Here is a 19,243-nt window from a genome sequence, read left to right on the forward strand (position 1 = left end):
ACTTCCGCATCGCGTCTAAAACTGAAAAGACATAAAAATTGAGTAGCGACCATTCACCACCCCTCTAGTCGCGCCACCGATCCTTTCACCTGTCAATGTCTCTCCCTTGAAAATTCCCCTCCTCTGCCACCACACATACCAGCAGGCCACAACAATCGTTTCCATAAGCTTCAGTGTGCCTAGCACCGGTGCATTTGTTGTCAGCGTCTTTGTTCTATGGCATGCAACAAAATCCTCCTGCATACAATGGAATTTTCAGAATTCTCTTTGCATCAATTGGAAGAAAGTTGTCTCTAATTATCACTTCATCCCATGTATTTCTTGCCGGATCGATCAATTCATTAACCGATCGGAGCAAACATTGTCCCCTAACTGTCATAACTTTCCATGTAAAGCTGCTCGGGATCTAGTGGTCCTTCGAGATGTTTATATCAGATCCATCACCCCCTCTCCATATGTGGCCTCTCTTGAAAGTTGTGAAGACATACAATAATACTCTGCCATGTGAATGATGCTCCCTTCTTAGGGTCTTCCTTCAGAATTTTCCCATATGGATAGTACTTTGCTCTCAGGATTTGTGCACATAAAGAATCTGGCCAGTTTTGATACCATGGCAAGGTTGAAAGCATGAAGGTCATGGAAACCCATACCCCCGTGTCCCTAGGAATACACATTGTCCACCGTACAAACCAGTGCATTCTTTTTTGATCTTTTGTGTCTCCCTACCAGAATCCTGACATGGCATCATTTATGAAACCTTTTGGTATTTTGAAAACACGCATAGCAAAAACTGGAATAGATTGGATAATTGCTTTCAAGAGGATCTCCTTTGAGAGGAATTTTTCTTTCCATCCTTTGAGTGTGACTCCCAGTCTTTATAGTGCCTTTTACCCTTTTTCCATCTACAAAAAGAAGTGTGAACGATTTCGCTCGAACAAAAAAGTAGGACCCGCAAGCTTGGTTCTCGCAAGCGAGGCGCAACAACTCAGCACCAAGTCTAGTCGAGCCCGAAAGTCCGCAACACTGGCTGCACGTCCCCGCTCAGTCCATCTCTGTCTCTCTGCTTCTCTTCCCCAGCCCACGCCGGGTACGGCAACGGCAGGCACCACCTCCCCCTCCCTCCGCCAGCCAGCCTGCGCGGGCGGAAAAATTAAAGCAAAAAAGCAAGGCACGCACGCACGCACGAACTCCTCACTCCCCCTCCTCCTCGCCGTCTCCTCCCAGCCTCGGCCATTCCCCACCCGATCTCCTCCCCAGATCCACCTCCCATGCCCATGCCGGGCCCTACCTAGCCCTTGCAGCCCCCACCCCCCACCCCCCAGAATGGGCCGCCCCAGGATGCTCAGCGCCGGCGGCGGCATCGACCCAATCGCCGAGGAGCCTTACCCGCCGCGCGCCGCCGCCACCTACCCCGACCCCGCCGCCCTCGCCTGCGCCATCTCCGCCGAGGCCAGCGCGGTGCTCGCCGTCATGCGCCGCAGCCTGCGCCACCCGCGCGCCGCCGCCGACGACGCCGCCGCCGACCACCCGCTCGTCGCCTCCCTCAAATCCCTGCGCCGCCTCGCCTTCTCCCCCTCCCTCCCCCCCTCCACCGCCCTCCGCCCCTTCCTCGACGCGGTGCGCTCCGAGGAGGCCAACGCGGCGGTCACCTCCGCCTCCCTCGCCGCGCTGCACGGGGTCATGGCGCTCACGGGCCGCGCGCTCCCGGGCCCGGCCCTGCGCGAGGTCGTCGACGCCGTCGCCGGCTGCCGCTTCGAGGCCGGCGCCGAGCCCCAGGCCGAGGAGGCCGTGCTCATGCGCATGCTGCAGGCGCTGCTCGACTGCCTGCGCGCCCCCGCCGCGCCCGCGCTCGGCGACCAGCACGTATGCACCGCCGTCAACACATGCTTCCGCGTCGTGCACCAGGCCGCGGCAAAGGGGGAGCTCCTGCAGCGGTTCTCGCGAAACGCCATGCACGAGCTAGTGCGGTTGGTCTTTGCAAGACTCCCGCTCATAGGCGGTGATGCTGATGCAGACGACGGCACACTCAAGCCAGAGGTAAAAAAATGTCAACTTCTTTTTCATTACACTCTGCTATGCCTATTATTAGTTACTACTACCAGTCATGCATCGACTCTACAATCGACTCCAACTCTCCTTCTGCTCTGCCTATTTACGAGGTTTCTGGATAATTGTTTTCGATGTACCCAAGAATTTACTTGCATTGCACAGTAAATGCTACTCCATCATGGCACACAAGATGTCAATTTCTTTTATTCAACTTATTAATTGTGCATTTCTGCTCAAGTGCCAGTGTGGGGATTGAGACAGACACATTAAACCTAACTAACTGATTATGGTGCAACTGGTCCTGATCAAGTTAGAAGTAGGGAAGGTGACTGTTTTGCCTGCTGATTGAAGGTGACCAGGAAAGTTTATCCACCACTCACCTCCTCATGCAGTGCTTCTTTGCGCACCAGATCTGGCATGGTGTCCTCTCTCGCCTCGCGACCCAGTCCTGCATGCCACAGCCAGAAACCGATTTCAGCTCTGGTTTAAATCTGCATCGCACAGTGCAGATCCCGGTATTGAGAAAAGCGTGAAATCTATCATCATCCTCACCATTTGGCGCCTAAGGAAAATGCGTCATCTTCAGAGGACCGGGAGTCATCAGCCTGTTATCCCCGGCGTACCTTTGATCCGTTGAGCGAGAGCCCTTCCACACGGGACTCCCGGATCACTATGGCCGACTTTCGTCTCTGTTCGACCAGTCGGTCTCACAGTCACCATCCCCTAATCACGCTAATTTAGTCCAATCCATTTCGAAGAAGCGTTGTGGATGGTTGCTGGAGCGAAGGAGCTCCAGCGCCCCCCTCTCCATGCTCGACAGCCAGGTGGGGTTGAGGTTGGCGTGTGCTAGCATTTTTACAGCTTTTTTTTTCCTGTTTTTTTACGTTTCTTCTTTTTTCTGTTTCTGTTCATTGCTGTACTCCGCCTGTCTTCTTGACGGTTCTCTTCTAATATACTTTGACACATGCTCTGTTCGAGAAAAAAAAAGTATCCTATAAGTAGACAAAATCTATCTGGTTTTCGGAAGACATTAGCAGTTACTAGAATAAAGTAGTGGATTTGCAGCATTTCCGCCATGTTGAAACAAGTAGGGCGCTTGTTTGTCAAGCTTTTAACTTTTAATTGATGGTGGCTGGCTATCGCTAGCGACTATATTCTTTCAAATTCTCTTTATCGAGGATCTAGAAATTTTGACAGTATTCTAGTTTGGTTCACGGAACGCTTCATTTTAGGCACCTTCATCTCTGGGGGCAATTTTTATGAGATATAGCATTCAGTTAAATTCTATGTGGTGATATCAGTTCATTCGGAGATCCAAAAAGTGTTGATTTTTTTTTTCAATTTTCTGTATGGCAACCTTCACACAAGATATATACACCATGACATGAAATTCCCAATCCATTTACTACTATTCACCGTCAAATTTGTCTTTTTTGTTACTCCGTCTGTTCAATTTTGGATATGAAATTCTATGCCAAGATAGTTGTAATTCGTAAATATGCTGCAAAAATCTGTAGTTTTGAGCAGCTTTTTAATCTCAAAATGGACCAATCTCGCAAGTCGCACCTTGTGCTGATCCTATAGAAGTTTTTTTTTTTGCGGGTGATCCTATAGAAGTTATCCCCTGGGTCCCCTGTTCACTTTCAGCATTATATCCTACATTCTTTGTTTCATATGTCAAGGTTGTGACTTCCTGCACACCCACTTCAGACCAATAATCTGACTCCTCAATTCCTTATTGTAAGTTCAAATTGATTCCTCACAAACAACGGCTGAACAGCTTAAAAACGTGATAGCTTGGTTTTCCTGCATGAATGATGGAATTGATTGGAATCACGGGAGTTATGATGAAATCGATGTCAGCATGGGAGGATTAAATTTGGTGGCAAAGAATAGATATGTTGCCGGGGGTGTTGCAGGAGCTAACTTTTTTACACCCTATGGTTCACATGTAAATGTTTGTAAATATTAATTGTTCTACGGTAGGAAGCCTGACAAGCAGAAATCTAATCTGCTTCAGTTTAATTTTATACCTGAATGCATACAAGAATGGTCTTAACATATTTCAGTTCAAATCCTGAACTCCTTATTTTCAATTTGAAATTTAAATAATATGTCCCTTCTTCATTTAGCCGTGCTGGCGGGATTGTCAGTTGCCAGTGAGATTTTATTTGTTGTCACAGGATTATCTTTAGTGCACCAAGCCAGATCATTCAATTCAAGTACGCTAACAGCCTAACACTATCTGACAGTGCTACCCCAAGGAAATCCGATCTTTTGCCAACATTGTTCACAACCCCCAGCACAACCTATGCGGCTTTCTGCAGCACTGCTGGTTACCTTTCATCTTCTAGCCACTCCCTTGTAGCCTGCAGTAGTGCTGAGTGCTGACAACGCAAATTATGCAATTGTACCACTCCTTTTGGGATCTTTCAAATATTTTGGTGAGTTTCCATCAGAAGGCTGTTGAGTTGTTGACCATAAAGTTTAAATTACTGTGTGCTGTTATGATGAAGAGTACATATAAAAAAGTTTCATGCAAACAACTGTTCAGCTTTAGAGTAAGAATTTTTTTTGACCATTTACACGAGCGAATCAATCTGGGTTTTATCCAGATTTTCTAATATCAATTACTGAAATTTCCTTGAGAAGTTTGATTAGCTCCTTGGCATTTATTTCCATATCATGTACCATTTTCATGTATTAGATGGCATTTTTACCCCATTCACCGGTTACTAACTGCTTTCTGCATTTTACTCTGTGTAGATGAGTGGCATGGATAAGAATCACCCGTTTGGGATCGGCCAAATGGAAAATGGCAACGGAAGCTATGCATCTGAGGCAGGTATGCCTGATGAGAATTCTGCTGATGAAAGCGGCCTTTCTGTGGAGCCTTATGGAATCCCTTGCATGGTGGAGATCTTCCATTTCCTGTGCTCTCTCCTCAATGTTGCTGAGCAGATTGGGTTTGATGAAGATCTACCATTGTTTGCCCTGAAGTTGATCAATTCAGCAATTGAGCTTGGTGGGTCTGCAATTGCGAAGCATCCAAAGCTGCTGTCATTGGTCCAAGATGAGCTTTTCCGAAATCTAATGCAGTTTGGGTTATCGATAAGCCCACTTATTCTTTCAATGGTGTGCAGCATTGTGTTGAACCTTTACCACCACCTCCGCAGTGAGCTCAAGATGCAACTTGAGGCCTTCTTTTGTTGCATAATTCTAAGGCTTTCACAACCCCGATTCGGAGCAACATATCATCAACAGGAGGTTGCAATGGAAGCCCTTGTAGACTTCTGTCGACTGAAGAATTTTATGGTGGAGATGTATGCCAATCTCGACTGTGACATAACCTGCAGGAATGTGTTTGAGGAGCTTGCAAATCTTCTATCAAAGAGTGCATTTCCTATTAACTGCCCCTTGTCTTCTATGCACATTCTTGCTCTGGAAGGCTTGATTGCTGTGATTCAGGGAATGGCTGATCGGATCGGAAATGCAACCTCTCGCCCTGAACTCAGGCCTGTGGAACTTGATGAATACGCTCCATTCTGGACTGTTAAGTGCGAGAATTTTTCGGATCCTCAGCATTGGGTTAAATTTGTCCGACAAAGGAAGTATGTTAAGAGGAGGCTAATGATTGGTGCTGATCACTTCAACAGGGACCCGAAGAAAGGTCTGGAGTTCCTTCAAGGCAATCATTTGTTGCCTGAGAAGCTTGATCCTCAGAGTGTGGCTTGTTTTTTCCGCTTCACAGCTGGTTTGGATAAGAATCTTGTAGGAGACTTTCTTGGCAATCATGACGAGTTTTGTGTTCAGGTACTACATGAGTTTGCTCAGACCTTTGACTTTGAGGATATGAACTTGGATACAGCCCTGAGGTTATTTTTGGAGACATTCCGGTTGCCTGGAGAATCTCAGAAGATACAGAGGGTTCTTGAGGCCTTCTCAGATAGATACTATGAGCAGGCCCCGCAAGCATTCGCGAATAAGGACACTGCTTTGCTGCTGTCTTACTCAATTATAATGCTGAACACTGATCAGCATAACATGCAGGTAAAGAAGAAGATGACTGAGGAGGACTTCATAAAAAATAACAGGAACATAAATGGGGGTAATGACCTTCCACGTGAGATGTTGTCTGAGCTATACCATGCTATCTGCAGAAATGAGATCAAGACCACGCCTGAGCAGGGTATGGGATATTCAGAAATGTCTCCTAGCCGCTGGATAGATCTAATGCGGAAGTCCAAATCAACACCCCCTTATATTGTTAGTGATTCTCAGCCTGTGCTTGACCATGATATGTTTGCTATCATGTCTGGCCCTACCATTGCGGCCATTGCAGTGGTATTTGATCATTCGGAACATGAAGAAGTACTGTTGACCTGTGTGGATGGCTTCTTGGGCATCGCAAAGATATCAGCATTTCATCATCTTGAAGATGTTTTGGATGATCTTGTTGTTTCTCTCTGCAAATTCACCACTCTTTTGAATACCTCTTTGGTTGAGGAACCAGTTACTGCCTTTGGAGATGACCTGAAGGCTAGATTGGCAACTGAGACATTGTTTACCATAGCTAATAGATATGGGGATTACATACGTACTGGCTGGAGGAATGTATTGGATTGCATATTGAGACTGCATAAGCTAGGGCTTCTTCCTGCCCGTGTTGCTAGTGATGCAGCTGATGATTCTGAGGCTTCTATGGAAACTGTCCAAGGAAAGCCTACTCCTAGCTCAATTTCCACATCTCATATTCCAGTGATGGGTACACCTCGGAAATCCTCTGGACTCATGGGAAGATTTAGTCAGCTACTCTCACTTGACAGTGAAGAACCAAGATCACAACCAACTGAACAGCAACTTGCTGCCCACCAGCGGACTCTTCAGACAATCCAGAAATGCCGCATTGATAGTATATTTACAGAGAGCAAATTTTTGCAACCTGATTCACTATTGCAGCTTGCCAGGGCTCTGATATGGGCTGCAGGACGGCCTCAAAAGGTTGCCAGCTCACCAGATGATGAGGACACCGCAGTGTTCTGCTTGGAACTGCTGATTGCCATCACACTTAACAATCGAGATCGAATTGTGCTCCTCTGGCAAGGTGTATATGAGCATATCGCCAACATAGTTCAGTCCACAGTCATGCCATGTGCTCTTGTGGAGAAAGCTATTTTTGGACTTCTGAGGATATGCCAAAGGTTACTTCCATACAAAGAGAACCTTGCTGACGAGTTGCTGAGGTCATTGCAATTAGTTCTCAAGCTCGATGCACGTGTAGCGGATGCATACTGTGAGAACATTACACAAGAGGTTGCACGCCTTGTCAAAGCTAATGCTGGACACATCAAATCACAGATGGGCTGGAGGACTGTAGTTTTGCTGCTCTCTATTACAGCTCGCCACCCTGATGCTTCAGGGGTAGGCTTTGAGGCCATCATGTTTATCATGTCAGAGGGTCACCTTTCAAAATCCAATTATCCCTTCTGCATTGAAGCATCAAGACAGTTTGCTGAGTCTAGGGTTGGTCTAACAGAGAGGTCCATTCGTGCCCTGGATTTGATGGCTGATTCTGTCAGTAATCTTGCCCGGTGGTCACAAGATACACAGGGGCCAGGTGAGGAAGCTGATAAAGGATTTGAAATAATCAGGGAGATGTGGCTCAAATTGCTGCAAGCGCTAAAAAAGTTGAGCTTGGATCAGAGGGAGGAGGTGCGAAATCACGCATTAGTTTCACTCCAGCGATGCCTAACGGCAACAGAAGGGATATGCCTCCAGTCCTCCACATGGTCACATGCTTTCGACCTTGTCATATTTGCCCTGCTGGATGATTTGCTGGAAATCGGGCAAAATCACTCGCAGAAGGATTACAGGAACATGGAAGGATCCCTGGTGCTCGCCATGAAGCTTGTAGCAAAGGTCTACCTTCAACTATTACCAGATCTCTTTGGACTGAGCAGCTTCTGCAAATTGTGGCTGGGAGTCCTTAGTAGAATGGAGAAGTACATCAAGATCAAGGTCCGCGGCAAGCGCAGCGACAAGCTTCAAGAGCTGATCCCGGAACTTCTCAGGAGTATCCTTGTTGCAATGAAGAGCAGAGGGATCCTTGCGAAGAGGAGCACAATAGGGGGTGACAGCTTGTGGGAGCTGACATGGCTTCATGTGAATAACATCTCAATGGGTTTGCAGTCTGAAGTTTTCCCAAGCCAGGAGTATGAGCAGCCAAATAATGTCAGTAGCCCAAGAGGGGTGAACAATGTTGAGGCTCAGAACTAGAAGTTCACGGGTTGCCTGATGGTCTAGTGTGCCATGCAGCATGTGTTTGACCAGCTTGTTTGCTAATCCATTGAAACGTGAGGTTTTGATATTGTAACTGCATTTCGCCTCCATTGTAAGTTATAATTGTATGCATCTATTCTAGCGTGCTGATGGACCTGTAAAATTGCTTGCAGTTGCTGTTGTTGTGTAAAATTGTGACAGCAATATGAGCAGATTGACATGTTGTCACTGCTGACTTGAGCAGTTGTTATACACGTGTTACTCTTTTAAAGGTCGCGAGACTACCCGGCCTGTGAGAGCGTCCTCAGCAAAAATTGCTCTTCCGTTGTATATACCTGTTATTGTTTAGGCAATGGTACAGTCGAAGAGTTTAAAAATGCAGAATAATTTAAGGACTGATCTGTAGGTTTCTTTGTCACAATTTGGATTGCTGCTGTAATGTTCAAGTCAAATGATATATTGAAGAAGCAAGCTGCTTTGAAGGTCTGATATTATAGTTCCAATTTTGCATAGCCTACTGAGGAAGGGAAGTTTTCTTTCTGTTATACATGAATCTGAATGGCCTCATGACGAATTTCTTAAACAAAGAAATATTTCATTGATGATTTGTAATAATAACTTCATCAACATAAAAGCATGGTCAAATAATCAGTATTTTGAGGTCATAATTAATGAACTCTAGAGAGCCTTTAGTCATAATGGCTTTCCCTTTACACCCTGTCTAGGAAATGAAGATTTCAATGCAGCTGATGTTGACTTAAATTTTCTACTATTAGCATTAGGTCATCTACTAGCATCTGGCTCGGACAGTGCCATGCTTTTTGTGACCAAACAAGTTGGAACCTGTTTGTCAGATCATGGAAACAGTTCCCATTGCCAGCATATTGATATGTCTAACTCCCTTATATTTCCACTTTTGCAGAGTGAGAGAAAAGTTGCTATGCTTGTTGGAATCACTGTAATCTTCATGATCCATGTGTTTGGCACATATTGGTTGTACATGAACGATGATCTTAGACAACTGTTGAAGTTCATATGTTTTAGTTTAAATTTTGTTAATGTGGTACTCCCTCCGTCCTATGAAACATGTCGAAGGTTAATTTAGAAAAATCTCAGACAACTTTCATGAGAACGAGGGAGTATTAAGCTATCATAGTTGTAGTATTTTAAGATGAATACAACTCGCCAGAGTTAGTATATGTAAAGATGTTTTCAGCTTCAATTGTGAGGCTGCACTGCAATCCAATTGGAGCTATTGTGTTTTTGTAGCATGAGATACCTTCATAAGATATGGCTGGCCCTGGCCATATGGGGTTAAAAATTTACGTGTATAAAGTTCTTTGTCCTGATGTTCATTTTGCCGTGATATGACCTCTTCCTTTCTATGCTCAGCACTATCAGGGCGACCTCTCAGATTTGGCTATTTGAAGTGTGCACTGGAGCAATTGGAAGATAATTCCATCAATGAACTCATAACTTTTGGGACATAATAAGTTCAGGTAATAGCTCTTTGTTTTTTTCCTCAATAATGTTCCTTTCGATATTCATTCACGAAAAATAAAACCTCATGAACTGTGTTTGTGGGTGGCACACTCTCATATGTAGGAAGTATATGGGGGTCAACTATTAGTTCAGTCCAAGAGAGTGAGCACTAACGACAATAGCTCGCAGTGTTTTAGAAAAAACCTCATGCATCTCTAATAGTATTAGTGAAGGGGTCATGGTGGAACCATAGGCTAATTTTACTCTTTTCTTAATATTTCAATTATTTACCATATCTTTCAAGACCTTCAATGTTAACTGTAATGCTATACTCTACTTCCCTCCCCGGGTTGTAAGGTAGCACTGTCAACACTGCTGTCGAGCATTGGTTCATGTGAACATGACTGCTCTCAGAGTGAGAGATCATTTGAACATCCAATCCTGAAATGTAGTTGCATTTTGTGTGTGCTGACAATTATGTTGAGATCCCAAGCCGAGGCACTTGGCCACTTAAGAGCTGATACTCCGTGCAATATTGTAATGTGTCCATGTGCCAGATAAAAGATCTTGTATTGCTTGAAGGTACCGCGTGAACATATAGAGATTTATGTCCTTTGTTCCAACGCTTGGTTCTTATCTAAATAGCCTAATAAATGACAAACTATCTTATGTATTTCTCCGTATGCAGTTTAGTATAAATTTTGTTTTTTTTCCATATATTGACATCTTCCGGTTAGGCTACAAATTATTCATTAATGAAGCATTTCCTCTGCATATTTCATAACGAGTGAGAAGATTCATGTGAGTAAACTTTAACTGTGTTTTGTTATGCCTTCAATGGATGCTACAATCTGTTCTTGATTGGCCTAAAAATCAGTTGTTTGCTGTCATTTGCATGTATGCTTTCATTTGTTCTATATGGTACACCTGCTTTGATTGGATTTGTCTTGCAGAAAATCTGGATGAACCAAACTTGGATTCAAGATGAACTAATGCACCCTTCACCGAGAGGTCGAGAACCGGATTGGTTGGAAGCACAGCTATTCGGATTTCTTTGAGCCGTTCTGTTTTGAATCATTCCATTAACTCATAAAGTAAATTTGAATCTAGGGCAGAGCCACCAGCCTGAGCACCACTTTTACAGAACCAACCTATCGCATTTGGGATTAGTAATTCTTACATGTGAAATATTCCCTTTCTGTTCCTTACTGATCAGGCCATACGAGGAGAATTTTGGCTCACATTTTTGCTCGGTTGGTGGTATGTGTCTAGAACGCAAACACCAGAGGATGTAGCAGCTGCTGCAAGGATGAATGATTTCCACAATGGATAGTATGGCCTTCTCAGCATCTCAAATTTGACAGGAGCTAGGATTTGCATGTAACTACATCTAAAAGACATGTTATCATGACACAGGTATATGCATCCATTGGTGCATGGAGATTACCCCCACCGATGAGGAATGATGTATATGTATAGTCCAGGCTACTGTCTATTACCGCTGAAGAGCTGAAGAGAGTGTGGATCTTTCGATTTTGTCAGATTTAACCACTACTTTGCTGTATATGTGAGGGCTGATCTTTTCAAAGCTTGATTTGAACTTGACTAAGAACCTTAAGTTAAGTTATATATGTTATGTACCACAATGAATGAGAGAAATGGATTAATCTAACAATTCCATAAATGTATCCTTGCAGTGCCATTTCTGAACTCAATGAATCAGGTATTTTCTGATATAATTCATTTCAGGTTGCTATTCTGTGTGTGTGTTGCTCAACCTAAACTCTAACAGTTGCTATTCGGGTTGAAAGCCGATTTCATGACATCCATGCCGTGGGCTCTGAAGAAAATACTGGAGCATCTCCAGCTCAAATACAAGAACCCCGTGGTCATGATCCATGAGAACGGTAAATTCTAACCTAACCAACCTGATTTATCATCAACCCGAGAAATCATCAACACTTCATCACTCATCTCTGTGTTTCCTCAAATGTTCAGCCCTCACATATACAACCTGATCTATCATCAACCCGAGAAATCATCCACATCTGATTATGTTCCTGCATGCGACTGTAGAAGCCATGAGATCAGCCCTCACATGAGTTGAGTTTGATGCAGAGGCGATTCATGCTATGTCTCTGCTCGCCATGCTGCGTTAGAATTACCCAGGTTATACCATGGTGGAGGGCATATCCTATGTTGCGAGGTATGACACGTCATGTGTTAATCATAGTTGAGCCACCTTAGCTGTAGGGAAGTTAGGATTTGTGCTTGACACTGTATTGCTTATTTGTGTAATTAATACTTCGGTTATATCTCCTCTATTTTGTATGGCTTGGCTGATATCAAAGCTATGGAATATTATGGCTTCGTCTGTCTGTACAAAGTGGAAGGATCAAATTGATCCAATGGTCAGTTATATCATGTGAGACAGTTGTACAGTGTCAACCATTCTAGCTTCTGCTCATGTTAAGTTTAAAAAACAATTATTGTTTCTGATAAAAATGAAATGTAATAAGTATTTCATATAAGCTCAATCTATCTACTTCGATATGAATATTTCCATCTGCAAATATAACGCTCAACCTCATTACAAATACTTACATTTGCACATTAAGAATTGGTGCTACACTACTGCTAGTATCGAGCAACTAACGGGATGCAAATTGACAGGGTCCGGAGTATGTTGGCCAAAAAACTCCCGAGTTGCTAACATGCTTGGAGTCTGTGTTGACGGCTCGCTGTTCCTAAGGTCAATGAATCTCAATCAGGGACATTAACATGAATAACGGGTCATCTAGTCAGCACTTAAATGCTGCTGTTTCCCAGGAGAAGTGTTCACATTTTTGTTACTCATGGAGTATTTTGTATGTGGCCCATGTTTTGCAGAAGACTTTTGGTGCTGGTTTATGCAAGTTTGGTTCCTTTTCAAAGTAGGGTTTGTCTTGAACATATTCTTTTTGCAAATTCTTATTCCAAGCTAGTTTCAAAGTGTGGTTCAAATCCTATGGGAACGTTCTTTTCAAATTCTTATGCATTGACATATTAGTCCACTATACTTTACCTTTACTAGAGGATTTCAAACATCGACTCAGATCCCATCCTTTTTCTTTAGTCAAGTACAAATTCACCAGGAGCATCCAAACGAGACAGGCACAACTTTTTCTTTTTCTTTTGCTGAACTTCCAAATAGACTTTCACATCGCAGTTTCAATCATGAACTGAAAGCCAGATGATGGCAGAAGGAGATGAAGTGAACAATTTACAATCACACAGCAAACCCGTAACATCTTTTATTGAGTTGCATACTTAAATACAATGGACATACAACCCGGAAGCAGTGCAAAAACCTGCGACAGTAATTCTCGAGAGGATTCAAATCCTTGGCAGTTTCCTCAATAATCACAACCACCCAAGAAAGTATGTGGGAGCTCCAAGACCTTCAAGGATGTGTTGCCCCTCCCTGCATATGATCAGGGACTGGTGGGGGATTGACGACAGGGATATCAAGGCTGCTGCCTTCTCCTTCCGGGGAGACCTCCCGGACATCAGCGATCAATGCTTCTGGCTGCTGGAAGTCACCCCATTCTGCATCACCAATTGGACGGATGTCCACCCCATCCACAGCGAGCTGGACTTCGGTGCTATCGCTAGAAACCAGGACTGATCTTGAATCACTTACGCATGCTTTGTCCACATCATCATCTGATGCATCGACGTGCTTTGTCAATGGAGGGGAGTTGTCGGCACCAGAGCATGATTCAGATCTCTCTTCACATACTTGTTTTGTGCTGCTTTGGTCTCTGCATCAGTACAGTTTATCTCTTAGTCATCAACACTAATAATGCCTAATCTAAATTCATGTCAACAGATATGACTACATTCTATGCAGATTTCACTTTGAACTTCTGTGTAAAAGGGATAAGACAAGTAAAAACCTCTGCACTTGTGATTGGAGAACACCAATAAGGGCTAAAAGTTCCTCCTTTTCTTTCTCAACGGCATGCAAATTTTCAGCAGCTTCCTTCATCCGAACTGCAGCATCCGCTTCAGACACCCTTACCTTCTCCTCTGCTCGTGCAATAGTTGCTTCCTGTATCACCGCTTGCTCTCTAGCTTTTCCTAGTTCAGTGCGCCACATATGAGCTTCCTGAAATGCAGCGTCTCTTTCCTTCAGCAATTGGTCCTTCTCTTTGCTCAGGCTAATTACCTTCTCTTCGGATTGCCTTAGCTGCCATATATCCCATTAACCATATTTAGCATCAGAGTTCAGTGCAATTAAATTTTCAAAAATAATAAACAATAGAAAAATGTAATATTAACCTTGAGCATAGATTGTTCCATTTGTGTTTCCATTGCCTTTTTCAGGCGCTCAATCTCAGAACATAGAAGTCGTCTCTGTTCATCCAGTGTATGAGCTGCAGAAGCTGCTGCTTCTGCAGCCTCTGCAGTCTCTGTTAATTTGTCTGCTATTTCCCGAATTGTAGAGTCCCGAGCACGGATGTCCTTAGCCAAATGCTGCAACTCCTCATCTTTCACTCGGAGCGTCTCCTGGGGAACATTAACACAGTACACAAAGAATTGACCGAATCAATGGATACAGGATCATGTTCTCTTTACACACCATACAAACTATTGCCAAAAGATTTAACCATTTAACATATTTAGCAATGGTAATCAAGGTTCAAGCGATTATATGCTGGTCGGTATAAACTTAGAAGGATGCCATGCGATAATATACATCGATCAGTTTCCACCACAGGAAACAAAAAAGCAAGTCGCAATTGCATTTTATAGGAATGGGGAAGGACCATTATGTTCCCTCTAGCAATGAATTTGCTCCAGATTTATTGAGAATATATTAGTCTGGCCTGAGACAACCAAGCTAGCATTACATCGGTAGCACCAAAAAATAACAGCAGGATGCATTTGTTAGTTTATGATGGCGATATAAGCAAAGCCTTAGAGAGAGTAGCATGTCCGCAGTCTTCAATGACCCATATCAAATTAATGCTAGTGTTAATAATGAAGTGTGTTTCATCAATAAGGGCCTGTGTGTACATTGTGTTGCAGCACCCCAGTTTAAATCAATTAATAGAACACTTATTACTCCCTTTATGTAAAAATGTAGTGCATCTTAATTTTTTCAATAGTCAAAGGATGTGAAGTTTGAACAAATATGTAGAAAAATATATCAATTGCTACAACATCAAATCAATATTATTAGAATCCTCATGAAATATACTTTCATATTATATGTATGTGAACGTTGCAGATGTTATATTTATTAAAATAATTGGTCAAACTTTACATAATATGACTTCTGAAAAATCAAGATGTACTACATTTTGGGATAGAGGGAGTACAGTACAAATATATGTATTTGATGATAATACATGCATATAATCAAGACGAAATGCACGAGTCATGACAACTCAATGGTGAACCATTGTGGAAAATTGTGTTCGCAGCCACAGTTAATAACAAATACTAAGCAAGAGATCCAGATGAGAGATTTATCTCTAGGTTTGAGAGATTAATTAATACCTTCATGATGGTTAAATCATCAAGTTGACCCTCATTTGGATTATTTGTACCCAACCCAAGAGCTGCCCTCATTGAAACCTTCAGTGCAGCATCTACCTCCTTCATGGCCTCCAAAGCAGTTGCGTTAGCATTAGCAACTGCCGTTGCAACCGTTCCTAATGTAGAAGGAGAGCCATTCCCAGCCAACGAATTTACTGCCTCTTTATGCGCTTGTAGTACTAACTGGGTTGCACTGTTAATTAAAGCTATCATCAGTATCAAATAATTCAGCTATATGGATTTCAATAATTCAGCTACTGAAAATTAGCCCTGCACTATATAAAACTAGTTGATCCATGAATCCTAAAGTTGAAAGCAGTTCATGGTAACATATAATTCAGTAATTCTTTGGTTCCATTCAAAAGGTTATCTTCTTGTTATGATTTACTGGAATACAGAATTAAACAGGGGCATATATAGCGTAAATGCGCAACCTCTAATCATAAGCAAGTTCGATGAATCCATGAATTTGCTAAATTGTTGAGGTCTTCACCATGAGCGTGCTAGCTTCTGGTGGGATAACAGTGGTACTGCTAGCATCCCATGATCAATAGGCGATAATCCCATTGCATTGATTGAATGGCTTGCAGTGAAATTTGTGTATTTTGAGTTGGGATGGGTGCTTGCACTTGATATTATAGTCTATAAAACAACATAGACCTGTAATGGATCAGAAAACTTACTGCAATGTAGATACCCAAGCTTTGGCAGCACCAGGAGTTTCAGCGCAAAGAAAGTAATCCTTTTTCTGAGGAGTTCCAATGTCTATACAAGAGTAAAGGAATACTAAAAACTAAAGAAATATACCCAGCTTGTAAAAAACAATAAATACTTAAAGCTCTCTGAGATTCATCAAACGTATATAGGATACAGAAACAGCAGCCGTCATACTTTGGCATCCCGCTGTGAGGTTTGAAGTGTTAGTTACACAAACTTCAAAACTTAGAAAGAATATGCAAATCAAAATTTGTGTTCAAGGACTAATCTTACTGAAAATTTACAGGAGACAAAGTAATTGTGCTTGCAGCATCAAATAGAATGGATCCCTTGACAGCAGTTTCATTCCTCCGAAGTCTGCAACAACAACAAAAAAAAACCCGTTAATTAACGAGATAACTACAGAAATTAACTTGGCACTCTCAGTTACAATACACAAAATGTTCCATACTTGTATTCCATCTTTCCAGATGTTGGATCCAAAATTATCCATCTTTCATTCCATTTCCGTAGCTGTTTGAAAGAAGATAATAGCAGGTCAAAAGCAACAAAAAAATAGTACCAGATAATTGTTCACAAGTAAAAAAGCTAACCCAAGGAAAATCATAGGAGTATTCACCAGGACCCTCTTGAATTGATTTGGACACGGTTATTCACAGGCTGTGGCTATCAAATTGTAATGCCTAGGTATATCGTAAGTAGATGAATACCAAAACAACATTTGCCCTTGTATGGTCTTCCCAACCAACCACCGGTCCACCATTCTACCACCACCATCTTGTGGCACAACAGATAGTATCACTGACTAGCATGTCCATCAGTTATACGTAAGCCATCAAAGTCAGTTTGCAGATCAAGCAAGACTCAATTGGCTTTCCCTTACCACTCCCTGCTCGAATCAAATACAAGAACTAATTCGTGTGCAAGGACACTGGGCAATGCAGTTGCTACTCGGAAAATTTCATATAATCCTAGCATATCGATCAAATTGTTTCAGTAAACTGAACATAAAAACCACTGTGCTATAATCAGACACAATAAAAGCCAGCACAAACAATATATCAACGACTTCCCCTAAAACACTAAATTGAGCCCCAGGACAGAAGTTTTCCACGCCTTACACCCCATAATACCTCAAATCTATCACCTAGATCGACCACTTATACGCCTAGTAAGCCCCCATAGTGTAATCCACCACCCTAAAAAAATGATCTTGGAAGCAAAGAACCGGCATACCGTCTCAGATCGCTTCAGCAGGGGACCCTGCAGCAGGTACCTGCCGGACCCCGTGGACAGCTGCCGCTTCACCTTGTCCAGGCTGCTCTCCGCGTCTCTAACCCTCTGCACAATCCCCCGCAAGCAAATCGTCAAGAAAGGTCGGGAAAATCTAGAAAAATCTGGAGCGGGGCGAGAGGCTGGTCGGCGTACCGGGGAGTTGCCGTTGGTGGCCATGGCGCGGGGGGCTGTGGAGGTGACGGGGCTAGGGTTTTGGGGGCGGATGTTGGAGGCGGCGACGGCGACGGCGACGGGGCCGGTAGGTGGGGCGGAAGGTCGACCGGCCGGTGGTGGAGGGCGTTCAGATCGATGGAAATTTCTGTGCCGGAACGGAAATGCTTTCTGCTACGCTACCCGAGCGTACCCGCGAGTTGTGCTGGCCATGGAACGTGGGCCCGCCGGTGCTGCCGTGGGTGTCAGTGGACAGGTTCTTTGTTTGTGGGGCACGGCACGACTGACTGTGCTTTCCTGTCCTTTGTGCAGAAGAATCGTCGAGTTCGACTAGTATCCGCAAACTTTCGTCTAAATTTTTAAAATTTTATTACATTTTGATAATTTTGATAGATGCAGCTGATATTTATCACTGTCTTGTTAGTGATTTAAACCCAAGTAAAGTAGTCGCGACAAATTTAAGTTTCAAATCTCAACCAAGGAAAATCTAGAAATAGGAAGAAGCTTTGGGGGGTTTGTAGGTCTTTATATGCATGGTGATTATCTCCGAGCTCCAGTTGCCTTCAGAACATTCAAATTAAATCCGCCTTACTGAATCTGGTACAACAAAACCAATCCAGGGATATAGTATGTGACATGATGAAGATGAGATGTAGACACTGATGCGATCAAGCTTAAGATGTTTCCTTCTCGCCTTCTCGGTGGAAAGGTAAAGACTAACTATCACCATTAAGTCCATATGGAAGATGTTTTGGGTTTTATTATATATGAAGATTCGGGTGGGGACTCCCCCCTCCCCAAGCATTAAAAAAACTATTACCACTCGGTAATATCACCACTTGGAAATGATGTTACGGTGTCATGATCGAGTTTTTTTTTACCTGCACCAAATGTGCTAAGTAGATTTTTTCAAGTATATTATGAACCACTATCTATCCATTTACATATTTGAGCCTTCCAAATTTTTTTCTTTTTTTTTTGAACAGGAGAGGGGCCTGCAAGGCCCCCGAAGCTGCATTAATAAAACGTCGGTGGGTACAAATTACAAGCAGGACCTTGACAGTAAACGGAAAATAAAACACTGCCCTGGACTTTTACACAAAGGACCCTAGAACATAGAAGCAAAAAGCGATCGAGCCCATTGTCCTCTCCACCGGGATTGAGCCGCCACTGCCGGCCGCCGTGACTCCGCCGGGGACGCACCACTTGGCGGCGAGATGACGCTGGACTCCGGCGAGCAGCTCCAGAAAAGGCCTCCGATCTGGAGGTAGAAGAGTCACCTGCACGACGACTGGAGGGGCCGCTACTCCGGCCACAGATCACGGTGGCTAAAATGGCCACTGTGTAGTTCACTCCAAGCTGCAGCAAGAACCATCCCCACCATCCTCGAGAAGAAGAACTCGAGGCACTGCTCCTCTTCGATCCCTCGCCTCCATGGCCGGCCAAACGAAGCATTGCAGCACGACGAATCCACCTCGCAAGGTGGCCACTAGAAACCAGCGAGCTTATTTGAGAAGCTCCAGCCAGGTTCCAGTCCTGCCGCCGTCCTCCATGGGCGCCGACAAGCAGAAGAACCTCGCCTCCCTCTAGTGCCGCTCGCAGGCACCAAGAAGAAGCTTCAACAGGAAAAAGAAGGGGGCAAAGATGTGGGAGCGACCACTGCCAAAGCAGTACCTCGCCATGG

At 43.7% G+C, this 19,243-nt stretch overlaps 2 protein-coding genes across 2 annotated transcripts; one reads left to right on the top strand and one right to left on the bottom strand.

Moving 5' to 3' along the window:
- Window positions 1–1,410: 1,410 nt before the first annotated feature.
- On the top strand, window positions 1,411–8,658 carry LOC124696967 (ARF guanine-nucleotide exchange factor GNOM-like; the record flags this gene model as incomplete). The annotated part of the gene is made up of 2 exons (XM_047229623.1): window positions 1,411–2,037; window positions 4,816–8,658. Coding segments are annotated over 2 exons (4,137 nt in total), but the record flags the coding sequence as incomplete, so codon positions are not given.
- A 4,354-nt stretch (window positions 8,659–13,012) lies between these two features.
- Window positions 13,013–17,670, bottom strand: LOC124703806 (differentially expressed in FDCP 6 homolog). Its single transcript, XM_047236035.1, has 10 exons — window positions 17,542–17,670; window positions 17,350–17,454; window positions 16,565–16,626; window positions 16,387–16,470; window positions 16,268–16,299; window positions 16,080–16,161; window positions 15,358–15,589; window positions 14,134–14,361; window positions 13,749–14,041; window positions 13,013–13,613 (listed from the first exon to the last, which is right to left on the bottom strand). The coding sequence occupies exons 1-10, from the start codon at window positions 17,563–17,565 to the stop codon at window positions 13,253–13,255; spliced, it is 1,503 nt and encodes a 500-aa protein (XP_047091991.1). The 5' UTR covers window positions 17,566–17,670; the 3' UTR covers window positions 13,013–13,252.
- Window positions 17,671–19,243: the final 1,573 nt, after the last annotated feature.

Source organism: Lolium rigidum, chromosome 3 (assembly GCF_022539505.1).
Source record: "Lolium rigidum isolate FL_2022 chromosome 3, APGP_CSIRO_Lrig_0.1, whole genome shotgun sequence".
NCBI lineage: Eukaryota > Viridiplantae > Streptophyta > Magnoliopsida > Poales > Poaceae > Lolium > Lolium rigidum.